This window comes from Chiloscyllium plagiosum, chromosome 25 (genome assembly GCF_004010195.1).
Source record: "Chiloscyllium plagiosum isolate BGI_BamShark_2017 chromosome 25, ASM401019v2, whole genome shotgun sequence".
NCBI classification, from domain to species: Eukaryota; Metazoa; Chordata; class Chondrichthyes; order Orectolobiformes; family Hemiscylliidae; genus Chiloscyllium; species Chiloscyllium plagiosum.
In genome coordinates, this window is record NC_057734.1 from 26,438,027 (window position 1) to 26,461,956 (window position 23,930).

Here is a 23,930-nt window from a genome sequence, read left to right on the forward strand (position 1 = left end):
GAAATTTTCTTTAACCTTGACACTCAATATCAAGACAACACAAGAATAATGGACATCTAGCAAGGGGGACCAGAGGACATACAATGCTTGTGGAATTGTAATTTAGGTGTATCACTAGCTCCAAGAAAACAGAACAGTTAAAAAAGGAGAACAGTTTTTTTTTAAAACTCCTCTGCATTTTTTTTTCATACCTATACTACAGTATATGGAAAACAGTGCAACAAATAGTAAACAAAAGCCATAGGTACATATGGTTAAAAAAATTCAGATAAATGTCATAGCTGCATTGTTTTCTGAATTAGTTGATCTTAGCAGAAACAATAAGAAAAGAACTGGCCTGGTATCTATAGTCTGGTACAGTTCATTTAAATTCATCACCTCAAGTTACTGTTTGGAACTCCAGCTAGGAAAAATGTGGATGCCTGATGACTTGCGGGGGAGGGGGGAGGGACAAAATAAAAATCAGGTTTGGCTGTATCGATTTCTGTGACTTAACAGTTTGACATCACTATCCAGGAGTGTAGATGGTGTTCGTGGTCATTTAGACAAAGTGAATGGTTACCCTAGCGGCAGTTACTGCCTTCTGAAAAGATGGGGAGCATAAAAGAAATAAATTTCCACATATTGTGTCTTTTGCCACTATTTATATAATCTGCTTACTACGAGCAAATGTTCAAAGTAATCAAAGATAGATCATAGTAGTTTCAGGTAGAAAACAGAAACTCCTGAATACAGTGTAAATAAATTGATATATTTGTTGTGTTCATGACAATACTAAACAGAGTCAAGCACAATCTTTTTAATGTCAATATTGCTGTAAACACAGAAAAATAAAAGTTATCTGGTAATTTTTAAAGAGTCACTGGATCAGAAACATTAACTCTGATTTCTCTCGGCAGGTGCTACCAGACTGCTGAGACTTTCCAGCAATTTGTTTTTGCTTCAGATTTCCAGAATCCACAGTTTTTTCATTTTTATTTTAAAAGCTACTTGGTATTTTCTGTACATGCACCCACTCGGTAGGACTATTTCTCAAGGCAATATAGACTTCCCACTTAACTTCCATCAAGATAAACTCCTTAATGCTCTGCATTATAATCCCAATCTTACTTCAAATCAGATAATCACTCAGCTTTTAATGTATTAATTGACATTATATTAATTGTTTTGTATCACAAACTATTTAAAATGCAGGAATGCTACAAATTTAGGTAAGAATTCTTATTCTCCTACTCTTCGGTCTATGTTCTTAGTTCACAAATTCTGATTCCATTTACATTATTTATTCTTCTTTTCAGCATTTCAAATATTTGAATGATTTGTCATACCCATTTTACTTGGCTCATGAATGTTAAAGATTTTGGAATTTGAAGTCCTAAAACAATACCATTGCTATTTTCTGAATACTCTACAAATGGTCAGTGTTGACTATCATAGAGTTTAAGCATTATATCCTATGGATGAGTCCTGAATTCGAAGATCACTTCCTTTAATTTGTATATCCATAATCATTTAAAAGAAAGTGGTACATCAGTCACATTACAAATCAATATATCAAACATTGTGCATATACAAATTAGGAGTTTCCATTTTGACCTGAATTTATGGCAATTATACAGTTTCAATAACATTTGGGATTTTAGAGTTTGTTTTAAAAACACAAGCTCATTGATAGTGAATGCTATCAAAAAAATTAGTAAAACATTTTCTACTTGCCATGTACTGCCAAAATACTTATGCAGTACTATTTACAATGCTTTTCATTACTACAATGAACAACAGTATATATTCTGTCATTCTCAAGTTTGAGCTCAAAGCTAATTGTAGGACTTTGAAACAAGCTTTAACCATTGGACCTTTATCAAAGCGTTCACACAAATTAAATCAAATCAACATTTGAGAACCGGATCAATTCTCAGCCAGTGTGCAGCACTGCAACAACTATTCTTTTTTGCTAAAAGACTAACTGCAGATGGGTATAACTTGGTTCTTCAATATTTCTGGCGGAAAAAAAATGGATAACTCTTACAGAACTGCTCTTTTATTGAACCAATACGAGCTCTATTTAAAATGCAGAACTGTGGCTTGTGGGTTCGCAGCCGTGCATCTGTTAAAACAAAGCAACCAAATAGGTATTCCCATGTCAGAAAGAAAAAATGTATACCGGAAAAACAACCACGATGCAAGAAACTCCTTGGACTAGTTCAAAGCAATAACAACTTGTACTTAAGATAATGAAGCATCCCAAAGGTCTTCAAGGAGTACAATCAGATAAACACTGATGATGTCCCAGGAGATGTTAGGACATATGACTAATGGTTAAAGAGGTAGGTCCTTTCAGAAGCATCTTAATGTAAAAGATTCCTGGAGAAAGATTCAGAGCCTTTTATATGTACAGTCGAAGACACGATGACTAATGGAGAGGAAAGTAAAAATCTTTTTATTTGTTCTTGGGGTGTGGACTTCAATGACGAAGCCAGTATTTAATGACGATCTTTAATTTTTTTTGCAGGTGGTGGTGGTCAGCCACATCTTTGAACCACTGTAGTCTATTCTAAATGCTTCCAATGCTGTTAGGTAGGGTGCTCCAAAGTTTTGGTCCAATAATGGAGGAGGAATAGTGATTTACTTTCTCTGTCCTTCTAAACAATACAGGTTGCGGGTTTAGGAGTTGCTGTTGAAAGCAGCTTATCAAGTTATTGCAGTGCTTTTTGTAAAGAGCAAATACTACAGCCTTTGCACACAAATCATGAGGGAGGAAGCTCTTTTGTGAAGCAGATGAAGATAGGTGGCTGAGGACACTGTCCACAAGAACTCCCTTGTTGATATCCTGAGAATGAAACGAAGGCTCCTCAATGCCACACTCCATCAACTGCTGCTTTAATGTCAAAAGTAGTCATACTTATATCTCTGAAATTCAATTGTCTTGTCCATGTTATACTAAGATTGCAATATGGGCAGGAGTTGTGCGCTTCTGGCAAATCCCAATCTGAGCATCACTGTGTAAGTAATTGGTGAGTAAATGATGCTATAGTACAGTCAACACCTTTCATAACTTTGCTAACATTCAAAGTAGTCTGGTGAGACAGTAGTAGGCTAAAATGGATTTTCTCTCCTTTTTGTGGACATAAACTTGAGCAATTTTGCATTTGTCAGGTATAAGTCCAGGGATAGCTATTAGACAAACTCAATTAGAGGCCAGAGGCTATCACTGCCCATAGTCTATGCTGCATCCACTGCACTGAGTGTTTAGTTAATATCACATGGAGTGAATTGAATAGAATGAACTGAAATTTAACTTTTGTGCTGGAGATCTCAGGAGGCCAAATGGATTATCCACTCAGTACTTCTGGATGAAAATGGTTTTGAATTATTCAGCAACATGTTTTGTATTTATGCGCTAGGCTCTGAGAGCATTAGATTAGATTACTTACAGTGTGGAAACAGGCCCTTCGGCCCAACAAGTCCACACCGACCCGCCGAAGCGCAACCCACCCATACCCCTACATCTACCCCTTACCTAACACTACAGGCAATTTAGCATGGCCAATTCATCTGACCTGCACATCTTTGGACTGTGGGAGGAAACCGGAGCACCCGGAGGAAACCCACGCAGACACGGGGAGAATGTGCAAACTCCACACAGTCAGTCGCCTGAGGCGGGAATTGAACCCGGGTCTCTGGCGCTGTGAGGCAGCAGTGCTAACCACTGTGCCACCGTGCCGCCCACCATTAAAATGGGCATATCCCTGGAGTCTTCTCCCCCTCTTCTTTTATTGTTTACCACCATTCATACTGGATGCAGCACGACTACAGTTTAGACTTAATTCACTTGTTTTGGGATTGCTTACCTCAGTCTATAGCATGCTGCTTCCATTATATTTGTTTATGGAATCTAGATATTGCTTGGTGAGTTAGCATTTATTGCTCATGCCTACCTTCTCCAGAGAAGTTGGTAAGTCTTCATCTGCTTTAGTTAGTGTCTACAGCCAGCTACTGTGCTGTTAGGCAAAGAATTGTTTGTTTTTGACCTAGCAACAGAGAAGGAACAGCATAAAGTGCCAAGTCAGAATGGTGCTTGGCTTAGAGGAAACTTGCAGATGGTGATATTCCCATGCTTCTGTTTCCCTTGTCCTTCTTTTGGAAGAGACTGTCAAAGGAGCCTTGATAATTTACTACAGTGCATCTTGTTGACGTGACATATTGCTGTCATTGTGCACTGGTAGTGAAGGAAATTGAAAGTGCATGTTGTGAAGGACGGAGCATGACAGCGAGGGAGTGAGAGTGAGTGAGGGAGGGAGCATGACTGCAAGTGGTTGCCAATCAAGCAGCCTGCTTTAGCCTAGACCATGCAGCCAGGAACCAGTGTTCATTGTGGAATTGTACCCATCTAGGTAGTTGAGGGAGAGTATTCCATTACACTCCTGACTTGTATCTTGTGACCGGCATTGGGGAGACAGGAAGCGAATTACCTGTAGAATTCCAGGACTCAGACCAGTTTTTGTAGACAGTATGCATATGCTTAGTCCAGTTCAGTTTCTGGTCAGTTTAATTGATGACAGTGAGAGATTCAACAACAGTAAAGCCATTGAACATCAAGAGTCAATGGTTATAAATTCTCTCTTGTTGGAAATGGTCACTATCTGGCAATTGGGTAATAAGTGGCAAACAGCATTTGCACACACAGGGCGAAAACAAAATACAGGCACTGCTGCATTTGGACACAGACTGCTTCAGCATCTGAGGAGTCTCAAGTGGTGCTCAGCATCCTGCAATAATCAGTATACATACTGAAGATGGCTGTACCTATGGCCCTACCTTAAAGAACTCCAGCACCGATATCCTCGAATGGAGTTGATTAACTTCCACCAACCACAACAAACTTCCTTTGAACTTGGTCTGACTGTGAACAAGAGATTTCCCCTCAAATCCCATCAACCCAGGCGCCGAGGAATTCAGGCACACAATTCTTTGAAATTTTCACCATAGGTAGACATGGTGGTTAAAGCAGCATTTAGCACGTTTGCCTTCATTGCTGAGACCTTTGAGTACAGGAGTTTGGATGTCATGCTGTGGTTGTACAGGACGATGATGGGACCTCTTTTGGAGTGTGCAATTCTACTTGCTCTGTTATAGGAATGATATTATTACATTGGAGAGGGTTCAGAAAAGATTTACCAGGATGTTGATGGGAATGGAGAGTTTGAGTCACAAACATAGGCTGGAACTTTTTTCACTGGAGTGTAGAAGGTTTAGGGGTGACCCTATGGAGCTTTAGAAAATCATGAAGTGAATAGCAAGGGTCTTTTCCCTAGGGTGAGGGAATTCAAAATTGGGGGCATATTTTTTCAGGTGAAAGGAGAAATTTTTGAAAAGGTCATGAGGAGCGTTACAATATTAAAAGAAATTTGGATAAGTACATGAATAGGGCCAAATGCAGACTAATGGAGCTAATTTAGTTTGGGAATATGGTCGGCGTGGACTAATTGGACTGAAGGGCATGTTGCCATGTTATATGACTCCAGCTTTGCTAGGAGTTCTTAATGACACGCAATGAAATACTGCTCTGATGTCAAGGGCAGTCACTCTATCCTCAACTCTTAAGTGCATCTCTTTGTCCATGTTTGGACACAGGCCATAATGAAGTTAAGAGATGAATGGCCCTGGTAGTATCCAAACCAAATGTCAGGGAGCAGTTACTCCCTTGTGAGTGCTGCTTGATAGCAGTGTTGATGACCTTTTCTATCACTTTTCTGATGATTGAGAAACTGACAGGTTTGCAATTAGCAGGGCTGGTTTTATGCCGATTTTGATGTACAGGACATACGTGGGGAATTTTCCACAAGGTGGATCGATCCAATATTGAAAATGTACTGGAACAAATTGGCTAGGGGTATGGTTACTTCTGAAGCACATCTTTAGTATTGTTGCCGGAATGTTGTCAAAATCCATAACCTTTGCAGTGCCTTCAAATCATGTACAGAGTCAGAACAGGTCTCCAGCACAGTAAAATGCCTTTCAGCCAACAGATTATGAACCAGTCAAAAACAAGCACCCAGCTGTGCTAGCCCACTTTCCAGCATTTGGCCCAGAGACTTGCATGCTTTGGCATCATACAAACACACAACTTAATATTTAAATGGTAAGAGGATTTCTGCCTCTGCCACCCTTACCATCAATGAGCTCCTGATTCCCACCATTTTCTGGAAGAAAACATTTCCTCATAGTCGCTGTAAACCTCTTGCTCATTAGCTTAAATCTATGGTCAGTAATCTCTCCACAAAGCGAAAAAGTTCTTCCTTTTGTTGCTCAATTTTATACATCTTCCTAAGCTTCCTCTACTCCAAAGAAAACAACCTAGTCCATCCAATCTCTCCATAACTAAAACTCTCCAGCCCAGGCAACATCCTCCTAAATCTCCTCTGCACCCTCTCCAGTGCATTCACATTCCTTCTATAATATAGATTCCAGAAGAGCACACAATATTCTAGCTGTGGCCTACCCAACATTTTGTACAGTTCCAGCATAGCCCCTCTGCTCTTAAACTTCACATCTCAGTTAATAAATGCAAGTATCCCATATGCCTTCCTAACTACTTTGTCCATCTATCCTACTACCTTAAGGGGTTCTTGATAATATGGAGTGAACTAAATTGGTTGAATATTGGAATTTAAGTGCCGGGGATCTCAGAAGGAGGCCAAGATAGTTGGCACTTCTGACTGAAGTTGGATGCACTTTCTTCAACCTTTTTAAGCATTTAAGTCCTGTGTTGTAGTTTCACCCAGTTGGCAACTTAGTTTCCTGTACTGCTCCTAACATGTAGTTGCACACTCCTCATTGATGTGGTCCCCTGCTTTGGTGCTAATGGTAGAGGACATGGCAAAAAAATAAGGTTGCAGATTATGTTGGAATGCAATTTTGCTGTTAATGATAGTTCACAATAACTGATGGAGATCCAGTTTTGACTTAATGGAGATGTTTAGAATCTCTCATTTGGGACAATGTTAGGGTTCACCGAGTGTGAAGAGAGGACTTTGCCTTCACGAGGACGATGCACGAGTTACTTCTACCCAACACTGTCACAGGCTGGTGCATCTGAAATAGGTAAACCGAAGAAGATAGGACCAAGTATATTTGCCAAATTGTATTGGTTCTCTCGTCACCTACAGGAGACCCATTGTGTCAGCTTCGACCCTCAGGACACAGTAAGTTGAATCAGTAGTGGTTATCAATGCAGTTGATGATGGACAGATGTTCATTAACCAGAAGACAATCTTCCAAGTAGAGCAAAACTGAGTCTTCAGTTGGCACAGCACAAGAGGGAGCAATCAGCAGGAATTTCCTTGCCCATATTTGATGGGTTGCCATAAGATTTCATTGGGTCCACATTCAAAAACGACAACCTCCACAGTCATCCTTCCCTGACTGTGCCACATCATCTGCTGGGAGAAAGAGAGGATTGCAGATGCTGGAGGTCAGAGTTGAAGAGTGTGATGCTGGAAAAGCACAGCTGGTCAAGCAACATCCAGGAGCAACAGAATTGACATTTCCGGCATAAACCCTTAATCAAGAATGCGTTATGCCCAAAACGCCGATTCACCTGCTCCTCACATTATCTGCTGGGTTTGTCCTTCATTTGGGATAGAACATACCAGAGATGGTGATGAGAATCTAGGGCATTAAGTAAGAAGCACGATTCTCTGAGCAAACCCATGTTCAGTTGATGTATTAGTCCATGGTACAGCTCTCAATTTTGGCACTAATTCCACAGATGTGCGTGAGAAGGACTTTGCAGAATTGTGTGGATTAGGTGTGCCTTTGTAGTGTCCAAATCTGGTGCCTAACTGGTGGCAGGCAATCCATTATGTTTTATTATTACTATACTGTGTTGGAATTGGAGCATTAGGCTATATCAGAGGGCAGTTTGGTGTCAACCATATTTCTTGTTGTCTGAAGGCTTAACTAGTAAAAGTGGGAGATACCCACCTCTCAAAGTCATTAGTAACCAAGATGGGATTTTACGACAGTGAATAGTTTCATGATCAAGTTTAGTCACTTTTCATTCCAAATTTATTTAACTCACTGCATTTAAATTTCTGATCTAGGAAATGAAATTTGAACTCATTGTCTTGAAGTTTTGAAGGATGATGGACTAGGACTGAGGCAATGAAAGGATTTGAAGACAATGAAGACATTGACCTACGGTTGCTTGCAGTCCACCGATGAGCAAAAGTTAAATTGGTACAAGTGAGGAGACGCAGCAGTGTTTAAGATGGGATGGTGAAGAGAACACTAAATTTGGCAGAAGGTAGAGGTGAAGATTTCAGTGGTAGATGGACTGAGGCAGGGCGAAGATGAGTAACAGTATGAAAGTGGAAATAGATGGCCTTGGCAATGGCCAGGGTATGGGATTGGGACCGGGACCGGGACCTAGGTCTGGTCGAGAATGACTCCAAGATTGAAAAAAATTATGGATCTGCCTGAGACAATGTTCAGGAAAGGAATTACATTAGTGGAGAGGAAACAGAGTTTGTGATGGGAATTTGCAGTATGATTGAAATTAGGACCCCCACTATACTCTGTACAGCTCTTTCATTGGTTAGTGAGGCCTCTGATCACAGGTAGGAAATAAAGGAGGAATAAAGTTGTTTGTCTAAAATGCTGAAGCATAACAATACATCTCCAGGTCAATCTGGTCTGAAAATAAGAGCAACCATGCTTCTCTGCTTGTTAATTCAAAATAGCATGTTCACTCCACAATTCCTCATCTGTTGTAACTAGATCATATTTTTAGTGAAATAGGTTCTGAAGGAAACTTCAGGAAATTTTTCTGATAATGAAGATGGTACTTTGAAACGTTTGGAGCGTGTGAAGTGATATTTATGTGCACAAAGTATTTACCAGTGTACCTTTGTTCAAAAAGTGGTCTGTCTTCTAATTTAATCAAAAAAAATTACTGTGCACAACTAACCATGCAGATTACCTATTCTCACAGCACACTGGTACAAAAATGTACTGCTTGTGGCAGAATGTGGGCTGATACTGGGACTCCAGAAAAACAATGCCTATTTTTGAAGTAGATCTTCAGGAAAATGCTCTGCTTAGGCAATTTTTGAGCAAGTGAGGACAAACTGAAAGTTATGTTAGTGTCAACATCTCTCATACGCTCTCAGCAATGGGTTAAACAAAACCATTAGAAGCAGCTAAGGAGCATACGGTATTTACTCACTCATTTAAGGCAGGGTGCACGGATTAAGACGTGAAAATACATATCAGAAACATTTCTTTAATAAAAAATTGTTTGATTATTCAACACTTTGGGATCTGATATCGCCAAAATTTAATTCTAAAGTCTACCTAACACTACTAAAACAGGAAAAAAACTTCATACATTGGTAGATGTTTGCATTTGTAGGGGGTCAAGCATTACTAAAATAAAGTTACTCACACTGACTTATAACCAGTTTTGGATACATGCCATAAACTGAATGGAGTTCATCAAAACAGTGAAATCCATTACCCTAGTGTCTTCTAACTCCCTCTGGAGTTTTTCAGCTTTGGTCTTTTCAAAGAGCAGGCTCTGTTCAAGCTCCTTAATGCGGGCATGCTCCAGTTTGGTCTGCGTCTGTTAGTAAAAAGGGAGAGGAAGAGAACACACCAGTGCCACCATCACATGCCAGCACGACAGGAGGGAGCCACATGCAGGCTTATCCACCAGCACCTTCTGCCTTTTACAACAGTTAGGAAAGCAAAAGGTAAATTGGACACAGAAATAGGATGGAAGGAAAGAGAAATGTTTAATGAAAAATTGTACCAAAATGGTACAGAGGAAAACATAGATGGGGAATTTAAAAAAAATACAGCTTTAAAAAGGCAGATTCAAGTTTCATGCAGACAGTGTATAGTTTAAAATATCATCATAGTTCAAATCAGAACAGTTAATACTTAAAGTTTAATACTGTAAACCCCTTTGTGTGTTTGAAATATTAGTTTAACTGAATTAAAATCAAATTTGAAATTATATTGAAGGTAAAACATTAAGAACAGAAAACAGCAAACGCGTTTTGCTTTTTTTAATATCAATTAATCTTTTTGTATGTCATTGGGTTATATGATAATTAAAAGTACATTTCTCACAACATTTTTTGTTTGTAGAACGGTTTTCATTGCACCTGCATTTGGATTTGTTCATTTGTGCACATAATTTCAAAAAAAATTAAAAACTAGTCACATGCCTCCTTATGAGATCTATACAAAACTGTATCAGTGCCTTTCAAAAAAACAAGTAATGGGAATTAATTGGTATGATCATGTCCAGAATATCTTTAAGAGCCTCAATTGATAGATTTTCTTTACAAGCTCAGATTTCACATACAGATCATTGCCCAAAGGCACTCTCCAGAGATCAAATGACAAAGGTAAAAGCTTTTTTTTAAAAAAACTTCAATTTACTTTGGACACATTCCTCATGCAGTACAGTGATTATTTCATTATTATTTAATAGGTCATGAGGACATAAGATACAGAAGCACCAGGCCAGTCAGCTGGCCAGGGTTGAACCTGCTCACCATTTGCCAAGATAACAACTGTTCTGATTATGACCTTAACTCCACTTTCCTACCTATTATCCATAATGCTAAATTCCCTTGTTAAATTAAAAAAAAACTGTCCAACTCAGCCATAGATATATTCAATGACCTAGTCACCACTATTTTCTATGGAAAAGAATTTCAAAAACTATCAACTCAGATGAAATTCCTCATCTTTAATTTAAATGAGACACCCCTTTACTTTGAAATTCAGCACTTGCACTAGATTCTGCCAAATGAAAAAACATTCTCTCAGCATCTCCCCTATCAAGTCCCTCAGAATGCTTACAATGTTTCAATAAGATCAATTCATGATTCATGCACAAGAACAATCCAGCCTCTGTGCCACTGCATTTTACGGTCTTGGACTATATAAATAATATTCTACTTCTCTATTCTTCCTGAGAAAGTGGACAAGCTCATATTTCCCTACATTATACTGCATCTGCCAAACTATTGCCTAACACATTACTTATCTACATTCCATCAGACACTTCGTAGCCTCGTCACAACTTGCTTTCCTACTTTGTCTCAACGGCAAATATGACTACAGTACAGTCAGTCCTTTTATCCAAGTCATTAACTTAGATTGTAATTAGTTGAGGCTCCAATACAGAGATCTGTGGCAACCCTCCAATTTAGTTTTCCACCATGAAAAAGAACCATCTTGCCCAATTTTTTCTTATTAGATAGCCTATCATGAAGCCATGCTAATATCATCATGGCACGTTCAGAATAATTTGCTGAGATCCTGAGACAATTCCAAAATAATTCAAACTCCTACATCCATCAATAATCTTAATTTTGCAAAATTTCAGCTGTGTCAAAATAGTCAGCTTCTCTCACTGGCAAAACAGAAAATCTATTGTAAGAATGCCAGTTATAAGTCAAAATTCCACATTGTTAACTTCAGATTAGAAACACGTATAAACTTATCATGTGAATGCGCCAAGCAATCAGAGCAATGACACAAATGTGTGGAATCATGAAGACTGAATGAGTCATCATGAGACATTAAGACCTCTCTGTGAAAAGGCATGCAAGGCCTTAAACTATGGTTGAACCTGTGGGAAAAAGTGAAGTTGATACACCAAGTGGAAAACAATAGCACAAAAAGTGTACACTGTGATGGAGTGGAAGATTCCCATATTAAACTTGCATACCATTTTGAAACACTAAGTATGCGAGAACAGTTGACCGGCTGAAATTCACTCCAGCAAGAGAGAGACATAGGACTGCTGCCTTTCACAACACTAAAGAAGCTCTCCCAAGGCAATGCAAGCAGGGAACACTCTCATCTCTGGTGGAAAAAGGAGTACCCTGGATAAAGAACCTGGGCCAAATGGAGTTCATCTGTTGTGACAGTCTACTGAACTGTTTCAAGACAAGGCATAGTCTTCCACTCAGAAAGCAATGAGGTATGATTATGGTAGCATTGACAAACGATTAGCTCCAAAATGGTCTCACCTACAAACTGACTAAGTGTGCACCAAGAGATCTTTATATATGGATGAAATCAAACTGTTTGGATATCAAAGAGTTATTGTCATTTACAGTAAAATGTGTAATGGTGAAAAACAAAGCAATGATCAAGTCAGTGTTATGACCTGAATAGCTGTCGGTTCTTGCGATTAGAAACTCAAAAAGTCATGCTGCTTCACAAATGTCAAGACATGACTCGTGCATTACAAGGCTAACAAGACTGCATGAACGGTCTGCAGCATTTTTGAGGCAGAAATCAAGAAAGTGGACAATAAGTGTCAATGAAGGAAAAGGAAGTTCATCATTACAGATGATGGCCTCAGGAGCATTAAGTTGACATTCATGTCTCCCAACATTGCAGCCAAGCTCCACTCAATCAGACAGTGATGAGATATTTGAAAACCCACTACCACTGGGCCAGGGAAGGCTCTCCACAAAATTTATGACTATTAGTCATAAACTTCAGGTATTTACCCATGTCTGTCCAATAACCAAACCTGAATATGATTTTTAGTCATAATATTGCAGAGTAAGAGAACATTTACATCAATTAATTGACTTCTAAAGATTGCCTTATACAGGAACTTATTGCAATACACTACACAGAAGAGCATTTGCTGATGACCTCAATTTCTAAGCTTAGCTAAAAACGTCCTCAGTTTCACAAGATAAAGAACAGTGTGAAACTTCCCAATTTCACTATCACAATATCATTTCAAACAAAACCATCATTATTACTGGAATAAATAAAAGTCCAGTAGATTTCCTTTTCAATGAAACTAGTAATTTCCTCAAGAGAGTATTCATGGTGGTATATCATCTCACCAATTATACTTGCCCACAGTAAGCAGCTGTAGGATTCAGGCCCACGATGCAAACAAAGCAGCTCTGGTTAAGAAAAGTGGTACCTCCTCGCAAATTCACAATATTGGACAATTGTGGAGTAGTAGATCAGGAACCAGGAAAGCTAAACCATCAAACAATAACCAGATTACAGGGCAGCCCATACCAACCATGTACTTGAAATCTTATGGGAGGCATGGAGCAGTTCGAAAATTTTTCCATGAATTGAGGAATCAAAACTCATGTTTCTGTACAAATCTCAAAAATGAAGGAGAAATATGTGAATACATAACTTTTACTTAGCACCTACAAAGCTTGAGTAAATATCTATGTATTGTTTTTAAAATGAAAGAATAATAATTTGTTCTCAAAGAGATGCTTAAGTGGTAGATAGATTTTAAGTAACAGATGGGCAAACAATAATGCTAACAATCCTGTTTTTGATTAGGGGTTTACAGCATAATCACTCAACACAAATATTGCTTTTCATTCTCTGCAGCTGTGAAAGCAACATGCATATCAGTAAGTCAATGCTGGGAAATCAGTCAGTACAGTTAGTTCTGCAATTGGTTCCAAAGTAGTATTTTAAATTGCTCTGATTAGAAACTATTTTAAACATTGGATGTCTTCACAAATGCTACCAATATACAAGTCTCTAAATTAATTTAAAACTCTCAGGAGAAAGTATTTATTACAACTTTATAGTTTAAAAACTAACATATAAATTCAACATAATACTGTACAAAAGTCCATAAAAGTTAGCCACTATGTGACACTACCGTCAAAACTATCAATTTGGTGTTACACTACTTACCATGCCATCAAATCCATTTTGATTCATCTCCCTTTCAATGTATTTTCAATTTTTTTTTAAAAATCATTATTTTTCTTGTCATTTTGTCTTGTAATAATTCAATCATTTACGGAATATAGACCTGGAACCTTTTTCCAGCATCTCACTTGGTTTGTATTAGGCATAGATAAATTTTGATAGTGAGTCTCAGCCAGTAACTTGACTGTGAAAGGCAACCAAGCTATGGAGTTGGTTTTTGCTTTTTTTTTGAAACACATGGTTACTGGATGGAGATCAGTAGTAGATACTGGTCGTTTCTCCCCTTCCAAAAGGGAAATCGCACATTAACTGAAATCAGTCAACTGTGCAGCCCTGGGCTTTAATCAGGAGATTTCCTGAATGGAATGGCTCAGCTACTTACTGTGCAAAGGTCATTGAGTCATGGGGAAGACAAAGAATTTTTAAAAATAATATACAATAAAGTAATCTAAGAATCACTTATTACACTTGATTAAATGCTTAAGCCAATGATTTACCAGCATTCATAGAGATCAACATTCTATTAATTGTGCTCATGCACAAGTTGTCAGCTATAACTATTTCTAGTTTACTTCTGGTCAGTATTTTTAGACAGCAATATCACTTTCTACATTGATGCTCTGAAAATAAGCTTCATACTTATTTGAAGATCAAAAACAGATCATTTTTATATTACAATGCATTTAGCCAATCCTGGTTTTGAAGACATCCAAAGTTTTCTGTAAAACTGGCAGGATTTGGTCCAAAGAGATTCTTTAACTTGCTTCTAACACAATTAGCTTGCCCAGTTCTGTCTCGTATCCTAATTCCATCATATTTAATTAATTTGTGCATAAAATTCATGAAAATTAATCAGCAAATGATCAGATTACTTGTATTCACTACAACTTATATTTAAGCACATTACAATGTCAAATATGTTCAAAGTTTATTTTTAGTGGTTTAAAAGATTATATTCTTACTAATGTGCTAATGACTCACTGAATTTTTCTTGAAGATAAACATTGAGATTTTATCCTTCTGACACAGCCATTTCCTTGGTATGCTATTCAAAACTGGCATTTAAATAAATGCCATTAATTTAAATTAATTGAAAATTAATACTTAAATCACACGGAAAAATCTCAATATGCAATTGCACATCAATAAAAGCAAATGAGGACCAATAACATTTTTTGAAATGCATTCATGCCATACTCTTGAACCATGATGCTTTGTTTCTATTTGAAGTTAATTTTTTAAACATTATTGCAAAAACAGTCCATCTATTTAGAATGCTTATCTCATTGGAGAGCCATGAAAAGGATGTGGGTTAAAATTTCAAGTATAACAAGCTTTATCTTCAAATTTAGAAACTAGTTAAAAGACAACTTCATAGCTGTATTTAAATTGCATTATATTTTTAATCATAGGTTTTATTATACATTTAATTCCATTTTACTTTTCCACAAATCCGACATTGTAATTCCAGGATACTGCAATCCTACAGTTACCTATGACCTGAGCTAATGGTCATACACTCTTAATAAATAGAAAAATACTTTGTAGTATTGATGTAAAGGCTTCTTTATAAAGTTTAATGCTCAAATACAGACAGAATGCAGACACAATTCACAAAATCTTAGTTCAAACTTGCGCCTGGAGGGAAGAATCTCACATGGCGGCAATCTGAACAGATCTGCCTTGCTGAGCTCTGCACCCCAGCCCAGCAGTAGTGATATTTTTAGGGATAGTGATAAGCCCCACCTTTTTTTTTTGGAGAAAACCGATATTAGCCAGTTGTGAAACCGTTTAAATCCATTTGTGGCGGAGCCTCGAGTGTCTGAACAAGCCGGGCGGGGAGTATTTTGTTTGGCTGATGGATTGCTCAGGCGGCTGGAAACAAACAGTAATCCACGAGTGCTGGTTGTTCAAGCATTTCTCGATTATCCGGCAATGCACACCATAATGCCGGTTAGCCAAGAGCTGCCGGTTTTTGAACATCTCTTGACTATCCGGCAATGCATGCCATAATGCCATTTAACTGATAACTGAATGCTGGGTTGCCTGGTGCCGTTTTTGCAGGGCCTGGAGATCTTGTTCGGGTGGTCCGGGATTCGGATGGTTGATGTTCAGATAGTCAAGGGTCTACTGTAAATTCTTTTTGAGCAAGGATGACAAAAGGAAAGCATGCAGCCAAGCTCCAACAGATAGGACACTCACCAAAGATATTGGGTTGGCCTGCGAAGGCAACTGCGGATGCAGCTGCAGCTCCCTTGGCTGCTGGGAAAAAGGTACCTGCGCAGTAGAACATTGTTGAAGAACTTGCTGCAATCTGAGGGATGACCGAGGAATTGATGGAGGACAATCGTACTCAGCTGGAGCCGATTTCGGTCATGCTACAGAAGTATGAGGAGTTGGAAAGGCTCTAGAAGTGAATTAAAGAGGTCGAGCAACGGACTGCGGCAGAGACCAAGGTCAAGTGGTCAGCACAGCGGATCCAGGCCCTCGAAAAACAGGTCCCAGCCTTGACTCAACAGGTCAATGATCTGGAAAATCGAGGCAGAAGGAAAAATATCTTGGTCGTTGGGCTGTCTGAGGGAGTGGAAGGTGGGCAGCTAGCAAGTATATTTTAAAGACTGGCTGCCACAGTTTCTTGGCTGGGATGCCGAGGTGGACTGGGTGATGGTTAACAGAGCTCAATGGGTTGCAGTGCACAGATCCAGTCTGGATTGGCGTCCCTGCCCAGTCCTGGTATGTTTTTAAAGCTACAGGGACAAGCAGAATGTCCTGGAATCTTCGAGAAGGGTGGAGAAAGATCCACAGGCTTTGACTTATCAGGGAACTAAGATAATGTTTTTCCAGGACTTTTCTGTGGCGGTGATCCGTAAAAGGAAATAGTTTGATGAGGTCAAGAGAAAATTAAGGGATCTTGGTTTTCAATATTCGAAGAGACACCAGCGGAGCTTTGTATTACTCACAAGGAGACTCCTTGGAACAAGTGAAAAATTTCTTAGACACTTTAAAATAATCCGGATGGATTTACAGACATAAACAATAATGTTTGTTTTTTTTTCTCTTGCTGTTTCTTGGAATGTTACCTTTTTCTTAAAGCTGCTGCTGTTGGTGTGTCTTTTTGTACCCGATTAGGATTGGTTTTGATATGCAGTTGGGGGTGGGCAGAGTGCTCATTATTTTATTTGTTTCCGTCTATTACTTGGGGCTGGGGTGTGGCTCAAGCTGGAAATGGAGATGTGTGGGGGAGGTGCAAGTGCCCTCTATGGGCAGGGGGTAGAGTTCCCCATTAAGTGCCTTTTGTGTTTTGTACCTAGTTTATTTTTTTGTTTTTTTTTTGCCAATAGACTCCATAAAGTCTTCTTTTGTATATGCTCAGCTTACTGAATGTTGAATTCTCCTCTCAGCAGGTCAAAGGTGGTTGTAAATGAACGCGGCTAGCGGTGTTCTTAAATGGTGCACCTGGAATATTAGAAGGACCCATTCGCCAGTTCAAAGGAAAAAGGTGTTGTCGAGCCTCAAAAAAAGAGAGCAGATGTTGCCCTGTTGCAGGAGACTCACCTTAATGACAAGGAACATTTGAAGTTACAGCAAGGTGGGTTTGATCGGTGTTTTTCTTGACCTTTAACACTAAAAGCAGGGGGTTGGCCATACTCGTCCAGAAGAATCTTCCATTTAATTTAGTACATTGTGTTAAAGATGAATGGTTGGTTTGTTATCCTTAAGGGCCATATAATTGGCAAGGAATATGGTATTTTGAAAGTCTAATTTCCTCCGGCTCAACCCCTTAAATTTGTGACTGATGCACTAAGCTGATGGCTTTTGCGTCGCAGCATATTATGAGAGTGGGGGGAACTTAATTGCCTTATGGATCCTGTGCTGGATAAAATGCCCAAAGGCCCACCCAAAGCTCTCTCCACAGTCTAAACAGTTGGATGATCTATGTGTGGAACTGGGGTCAGTAGACGTTTGGAGATGTCTCCACCGTACGGGCAGGGACTTTACATTGTTTTCCAATCCTCATAAGTGTCACATGAGGACTGATTTTGTTTCTTAACTCCTGCGGCTCTTGTAGATTCAGTGGTATCTTGTTCAATTGGGAATATTGCCATCTCTGATCATGCAACAGTTTATTTAGTGGTTGAGATTAAGGGTAATGCAATGAGCTCACAGTACTGACGAATGGATCCCTTCATCAAGGACAGAAAGTTCATTGAGTGCTTTTCTCAGGAATTTGAAGCTCTTTTGGCCACCAACTCAGGTACAGCTAGCAATCCATCCATTCTTTGGGAGACTGCTAAGGCCTATGCTAGAGGGATAGTTATCCCATACTCGACCAATCAGAAGCGACAGAAGGGAGAGCAGCAACGTCTGCTCGAGGCATGATTGAAGGCAGCTGAGACGGCATATGACAGTGGACCATAGTGACTAAACTGCAGCGGATAACAGCCCATCGATCTGCCCTAAACTCCATGTTTAGGCATACAGCTAGGAAGGAACTTTCCTTCGCAAAGCAAAGGTTGTTTGCGCATGGTGACAGTCCGGATAAATATTTGGCATAGCTGGTTAGGAAGAAGAATGCCTCTCAATTTATTGTTTCTATTAGGAAAGGAAATTAGACTCTTTCTTGTAATGCTAACACGATCACTACAGCGCTTTGGAGGTTCTGTTCTAAATTGTATCAGTCTGAATATTGTGAGGATAGACGGGATAAAATAGAGTCTTTTTTTAGGAACTTGGATCTACAGGGGGTGTCTGCTGAGCAGGCATCTCTCCTTATTGCTCTGTTCACAGCACAAGAGATACAGGAGGTAGTGATGCAACTTCAGAGTGGAAAAGCTCCCGGCCCTGTGAGTTTTATAAAGAATTTGTAAACATACTGTCAGGACTGATGCTAGACATACAAAGCTGTTCATATAATCATGATTGCCTCAAGAAAGGGAAGGCCCTGGAGGACTGTGCTTCTTATAGACCTATCTTGCTCTTAAATTTTGATTATAAAATTTTGTTGAAGACTTTGGCATTGAGGTCAGAAGGGATGTTGTCCTCTATTGTTGAAGAAGATCAGGCGTGCTTTATAAAGGGTCGCAGATCCTCTAATAATGTCAGGAGGTTGCTTAACATGACTCAAATGTGCCAGCAGCAATTAGTTCAAGGATTGGTGGTCCCTTTTGATGCAGAGAAGGCACTTGATTAGGTGGAATGGCCATATCTTTTTTATATCCTGGAGTGGTTTGGCTTGGGTGAAGTGTTTACTAGATGGGCAAGGGTCCTTTACTGTGATCCTCTATAAGCGGTTCTCATGAATGGAATCAAGTCTGATCATTTTTACATTGGTAAGGGTATTCAGCAAGGCTGTTCCCTTTCACACTGGTGATTGAGCTGTAGGCGGAGACCATTCATGGGGACTCTAATATAACTGCCCCAAAGGTGGGGTTGAAGGTGCATAAGATTACACTATATGCGGATGATCTTATTTTTCTCCCAAACCTGACAGTCTCGGTGCCCTTTTCAGTACAGTGTATTAATTTCATTTAGTTCTTTCTCAGGTTACAAGATCAAATCTTCAAAGTCAGAGGCTATGCCTATTGGGGGTCTTAGCAGAATTTGGATTAGTGGTGCTGGAAGAGCACAGCAGTTCAGGCAGCATCTGCGGAGATCGGAGTTGTGATCACTTCAAACATGCAAGGACATTTGTGAGCGTGAAGAGGATTTCAATTTTTTTGAAGGACCCATGCTATGCAGTTAAAGATTCTTCATAGGGCTCATCTGGCCCCAGATCATCTTGCAAAATTTAAGCAGGGAGCATCTTCGACATGTCCCAAATGTAAAATAAATACGGGTACCCTCACTCATTGTTTGTGGTGCTGCCACAGGCTGTGTGTATTGGACCGCTGTGGCAGGAGTAATAGAAAGGGTATTGAGGACCGAAGTCTCTTTGCTCCTGGGTATACCGAATTTACCTCACTTAGATGTACGTGGGAAAAAGCTTGTTAACATTCTCACTTTTTGTGCGAAGAACAACATTATGATGTTTTGGGTGTCTGAGAACCCACCCCCACCCCCCCAGGTCTGTCAGGGTGGCGCAAGTTAATTGTGGAACACATTCCTTTAGACGTCCTTACAAATATGGTGAACAGACAACTTTTACAAGACGTGGTAGCCCTTTGGAATGACTTGGAAGCAAATCTGTCTGCCATTTTGATTAGAGCTTTTGTCTAGCCATGATGGTTTGGTCTGATAAACCTAAGGCCATGAGAGGAAGAATTTCGAACAGTTTAATAAATGATGCTCTCGAAGGTTGAGAGCTATGGTCTTGTTGCACTGAGTGGTGTTATTTATTTATTTATTGAGTTGTAATAAGTGTAGTTTTAATTCTTTTGTGCAGTAGTATAGTAGTTGGTTTATTGTTGTTTTTGATGTTGTGACGCTATATTTTCATGTTTCTGTAACTTTCTAATTTTGTAAAGAAGTTTTCAATTAAAATATTTTTTTAAAATGCCTGCAAGTCAGGACTGGCCATTTGAGCCATTAATCTGTGAATTTCAACAGACCATAAACAAATTATGTAATTACAGGCTGTATCCACTTAGTCTTCTGAGAAAAAGAAATTTTACGAAGCACCTTAAAAGTCCATGATCTATTGGATAGCTTTAAACAGTTAGGAATAACTTACGATTTAAAAGAAAATGTTCCTGTACCATTATGATTAAACCGTATGTCTATAAAGAACGTCACCTTTTTTTTAAAAAAAGGGACCAAATTATTTCTGATTCATTGAACCAAAGGCTGCCAGTTTTATAAATTCAGCTCAGATTTCCAAATGTTTGAGTACCCAAGTTGAGCAAAGAAATTATGAAGCAGCAATGGAACTTGTTAAACGTGGAAAATAAACCTTTTTTCTTCAAGAAATAATTACATCATCAAAAAGTTAAATCATTAGAAACATTTTGGTGACAGTATCAGATTATAACCTGTTGATCAATAATTTTCTGCCATCACCATAGCCACCAAGCCACAAGCATCATGGCAAATAACTCCAATGATTCAACAGCAATTAATCTGAAACATTTTATTACATAAACCCCAATTAGCTCTTAACCAGTCATCAGCTACTAATAGAAACTGTTCACACCTCTCACCTTTTAATAAAGTATTGGCAACATGCTTTTTGGATACTTGAACACTGGCAGCTAAAGTTTATAAAACAGGAAATTCACATAGTTTCTAAATCACCACCATGTCAGGTTCAGATTCTTTGCAAAACAGTTTGTTTACCTCCAAGTCACCCTTGGTAATGGACTCTTCCTCTACACGGAACTGAAGGTCTTCCACTTTCCTGTTGATAAAGAAGAGAGATAATTCCTGGAAGAGCCAACTGACACTATTAAGGAGAAAGAATATCACGTCCTTAAGCTTTCAATGTTCAGTATCAGGAAGGTAGGGAGAAGGTTACAATCAGAAGACAAATCTTTTCAGTTCACATTAAGAAAAATTAGAAATTTGCTTCGAATCTAGTGTTTGGAGTTTTAAGATTAATTAAGCTGACAGTCATATCAATGAAGCTTCCATATAGAGTCACCATTGTCATTTTTTACAATATCTGTAGTATCAATTTATTATATGCTCAAACAGAAGTCACAGACTTATAATACATTGAACTTCATCTTAATAACTACCTTTTTTCTTCCTCTAGCTGGTTCAGCAGCTCCACCTTCTCTCTATCAGCAGCCTCAACCAGCGCTCGTAACTGGTCCATCTTTGTCTCCATCTCCAATACATGCTGCATGAAATGAAATAAATTTCAACATTGTAGGCAAATGCAATGTGAGAAGTTCATTAAAATGTTTCCAAAGGAATCCCATGAAAGTGGAGAAAGAAGAGGACACGGAGAGTGTGCCCTGTGGACCCCCAGCTTACCCATGCTGGGTCCTTCAATCAAGCACTTTGTAGATTGAATTCTTATTGTGCATTTCACGTCAATTTTTTATTAATCATTCTATAACTGTAAAGTCAATAAAGGTCACTCCCTTATTAAGTTCTTACCTGCTCATGACCTGTCCGAAGTAATGTGAGCTCCTGTTCAACTTCTCCCACATGGCTTGTTGCTTTAGCAACCTCTGCTCTTTCCAGATCTCGTTCAGCCAGAAGCTGCTCAATATGTTGCTGCTTTTCTTTTAAAGCTTCTTGTAATGCAGTGGTACCTGAAATTTTTCTTGCATAGCGTGAGGATGTTTCTGTTAGCTGCATAAAAAGATAACATGTCAGTCACTACAATTACTTGTGGATACTTTTGCAGGTTCCTTTTTCACTGGATAATTCATTTAATCCCCTCTGTTATTCCACTTTTCGTCTCAGTGTCTTACAACCTGACGCCCAATGATGCAGCTAAGATTAATGTGTGAAACAAAACCACGAAATAATGTAAATACTGTGATTTGGTAGATTTTATTTAAAAATGCAATGAGGAAAATTTAAAAAGAAAATTAGCAATATTTACATCTTCTCTGAATGCTTGGAAAAATGCATAACAATTTGGTTAAGTGAAGAGCAGTAGATTTCAATGATGATAAATTTGGTGCCATTTATAACCAAGATAAAATAATTGTTATTTGATTGAAATAAGACCAAAGCTCTTGCTGATATTCATACCAACATTTTGAAGAAATCCAATGGGGAAAATTCAACCACCTTAATAATATTAACGTCCATTAAATATTGAAAATGTTACTTAATTGCACAATGTCAAGGATAATGTACCTGCAGATGGCACTATGAGCATAAAGTTACATTAACTAATATTTCATGATAGGGTCAGTCAACAGAAACATTAATCACCGAAGAAACAAAACCAAGAAACCATTATAAATCCAAGTCAATTTAAGTGGCAAGTCACAGAGACAAGTGTGACCAGCCATGGCCTAATTGCTGACTGAATAGCAGAACAAATTGAACACATTTTCATACTTCAGAATATAGAGACAAAAACATAAATTCCAGTACCAAATGTAAAAGCTAAAACAGGATTCACACAGTTGAAAATAGCAGGAATTCCCATTAATTTTAGAAAACAGCACAAAATGGTAAAGAAATCAGAACATGATCATAAAACTGGCTGTTCCCTAATATCCTCTCCGCCACCCTCAAATAACATTAAAATTGGCATTGGCAACCAAATCTTGCCATCTTCCTAAATGACTCTTGCTCCACTTAGGCAAAAGCACCATTACTCTCAATTTTCTTTTATGAATACAATTTAAGATTTAGCATTAAACCCCCATTTCACAACTTGACAAGATTAGTTCAAAAAGGTTTTGAGATTAACGTGATTTCTTACCAATCCTGAACGACTAGGTCTACCACTGATAGACGATGCTATGGAGCTCAAAGAGCTTATGGATGATGCACTAGGACTGCGCTTCAGATTTGATGGGGTGGCTACCATTTTTCGTACAGTTGTCTTGGCTTTAGCTGGTGTTGTTGAGGGAAATCCAATTTTGGTAACCTTGTGAACTGGTGCAAACAGACCATACTTCGTTTGGCATTGAAAATATCTGACAAAAGATTGTTAAAAAATGCTTTTTAAACCTTTACTTTTAAATTAGTGCAATTAACTTTTTAAAGCTTACCTTTTTGAGACAGGTCTAGATTCAAAAGTAGCCCATTTACAGAGGAACCTCGATTATCCGAACGAGATGGGCAGGCACTATTTCATACGAATAATTGATTATTCAGTTAATTGATTCAATGCCTCTCCTCTGGGACTCAGAGTTTTCTGAACTTTACTTTTTCTTCGATCTGCCTGCCTTGCTCCCTCTCTCTGTCTCAGGGTTTGTTTCTGAGCAGACACACACTTGTGTGTAAGGGACCTGCAGCATTGCTGAAGCCTCACCCCACAGTCCAATCAGTTCAATGTAACTGACACAGCAAGCACTTCCTAAGTCCACTCCCCGTACAGGAGACGAGGCAGCAGCACACAGTGCGCGAGCCCCTGTGCCCCCATCTGCCTCCCCACAACCCCATCAAATCCCGCTCTGCCCGCCCCCATCCACCCCCGACCCCAACACGGTCCAAACGCGTCCCCCATCCACACCCTCCCACCCCTTCGCCCCCATCTTTTGGGGGGGTGGGGGGGGAAGATGCGAGTCTCAAAATAGCACAGTCTCACACAACTTTTTACTGTAATATTT

General features: G+C 39.0%; 1 protein-coding gene across 1 annotated transcript in view; it reads right to left on the reverse strand.

Moving 5' to 3' along the window:
* Window positions 1–23,930, reverse strand: part of clip1a (CAP-GLY domain containing linker protein 1a) — a 155,616-nt gene that overhangs the window by 74,807 nt on the left and 56,879 nt on the right. The window contains exons 6-10 of the mRNA XM_043715268.1: window positions 23,078–23,294; window positions 21,787–21,984; window positions 21,420–21,523; window positions 21,019–21,079; window positions 9,521–9,625 (exon numbers count right to left, since the gene is read on the reverse strand). Coding sequence (XP_043571203.1) covers window positions 9,521–9,625; window positions 21,019–21,079; window positions 21,420–21,523; window positions 21,787–21,984; window positions 23,078–23,294 — 685 coding nt within the window. The remainder of the gene's footprint in view (window positions 1–9,520; window positions 9,626–21,018; window positions 21,080–21,419; window positions 21,524–21,786; window positions 21,985–23,077; window positions 23,295–23,930) is intronic.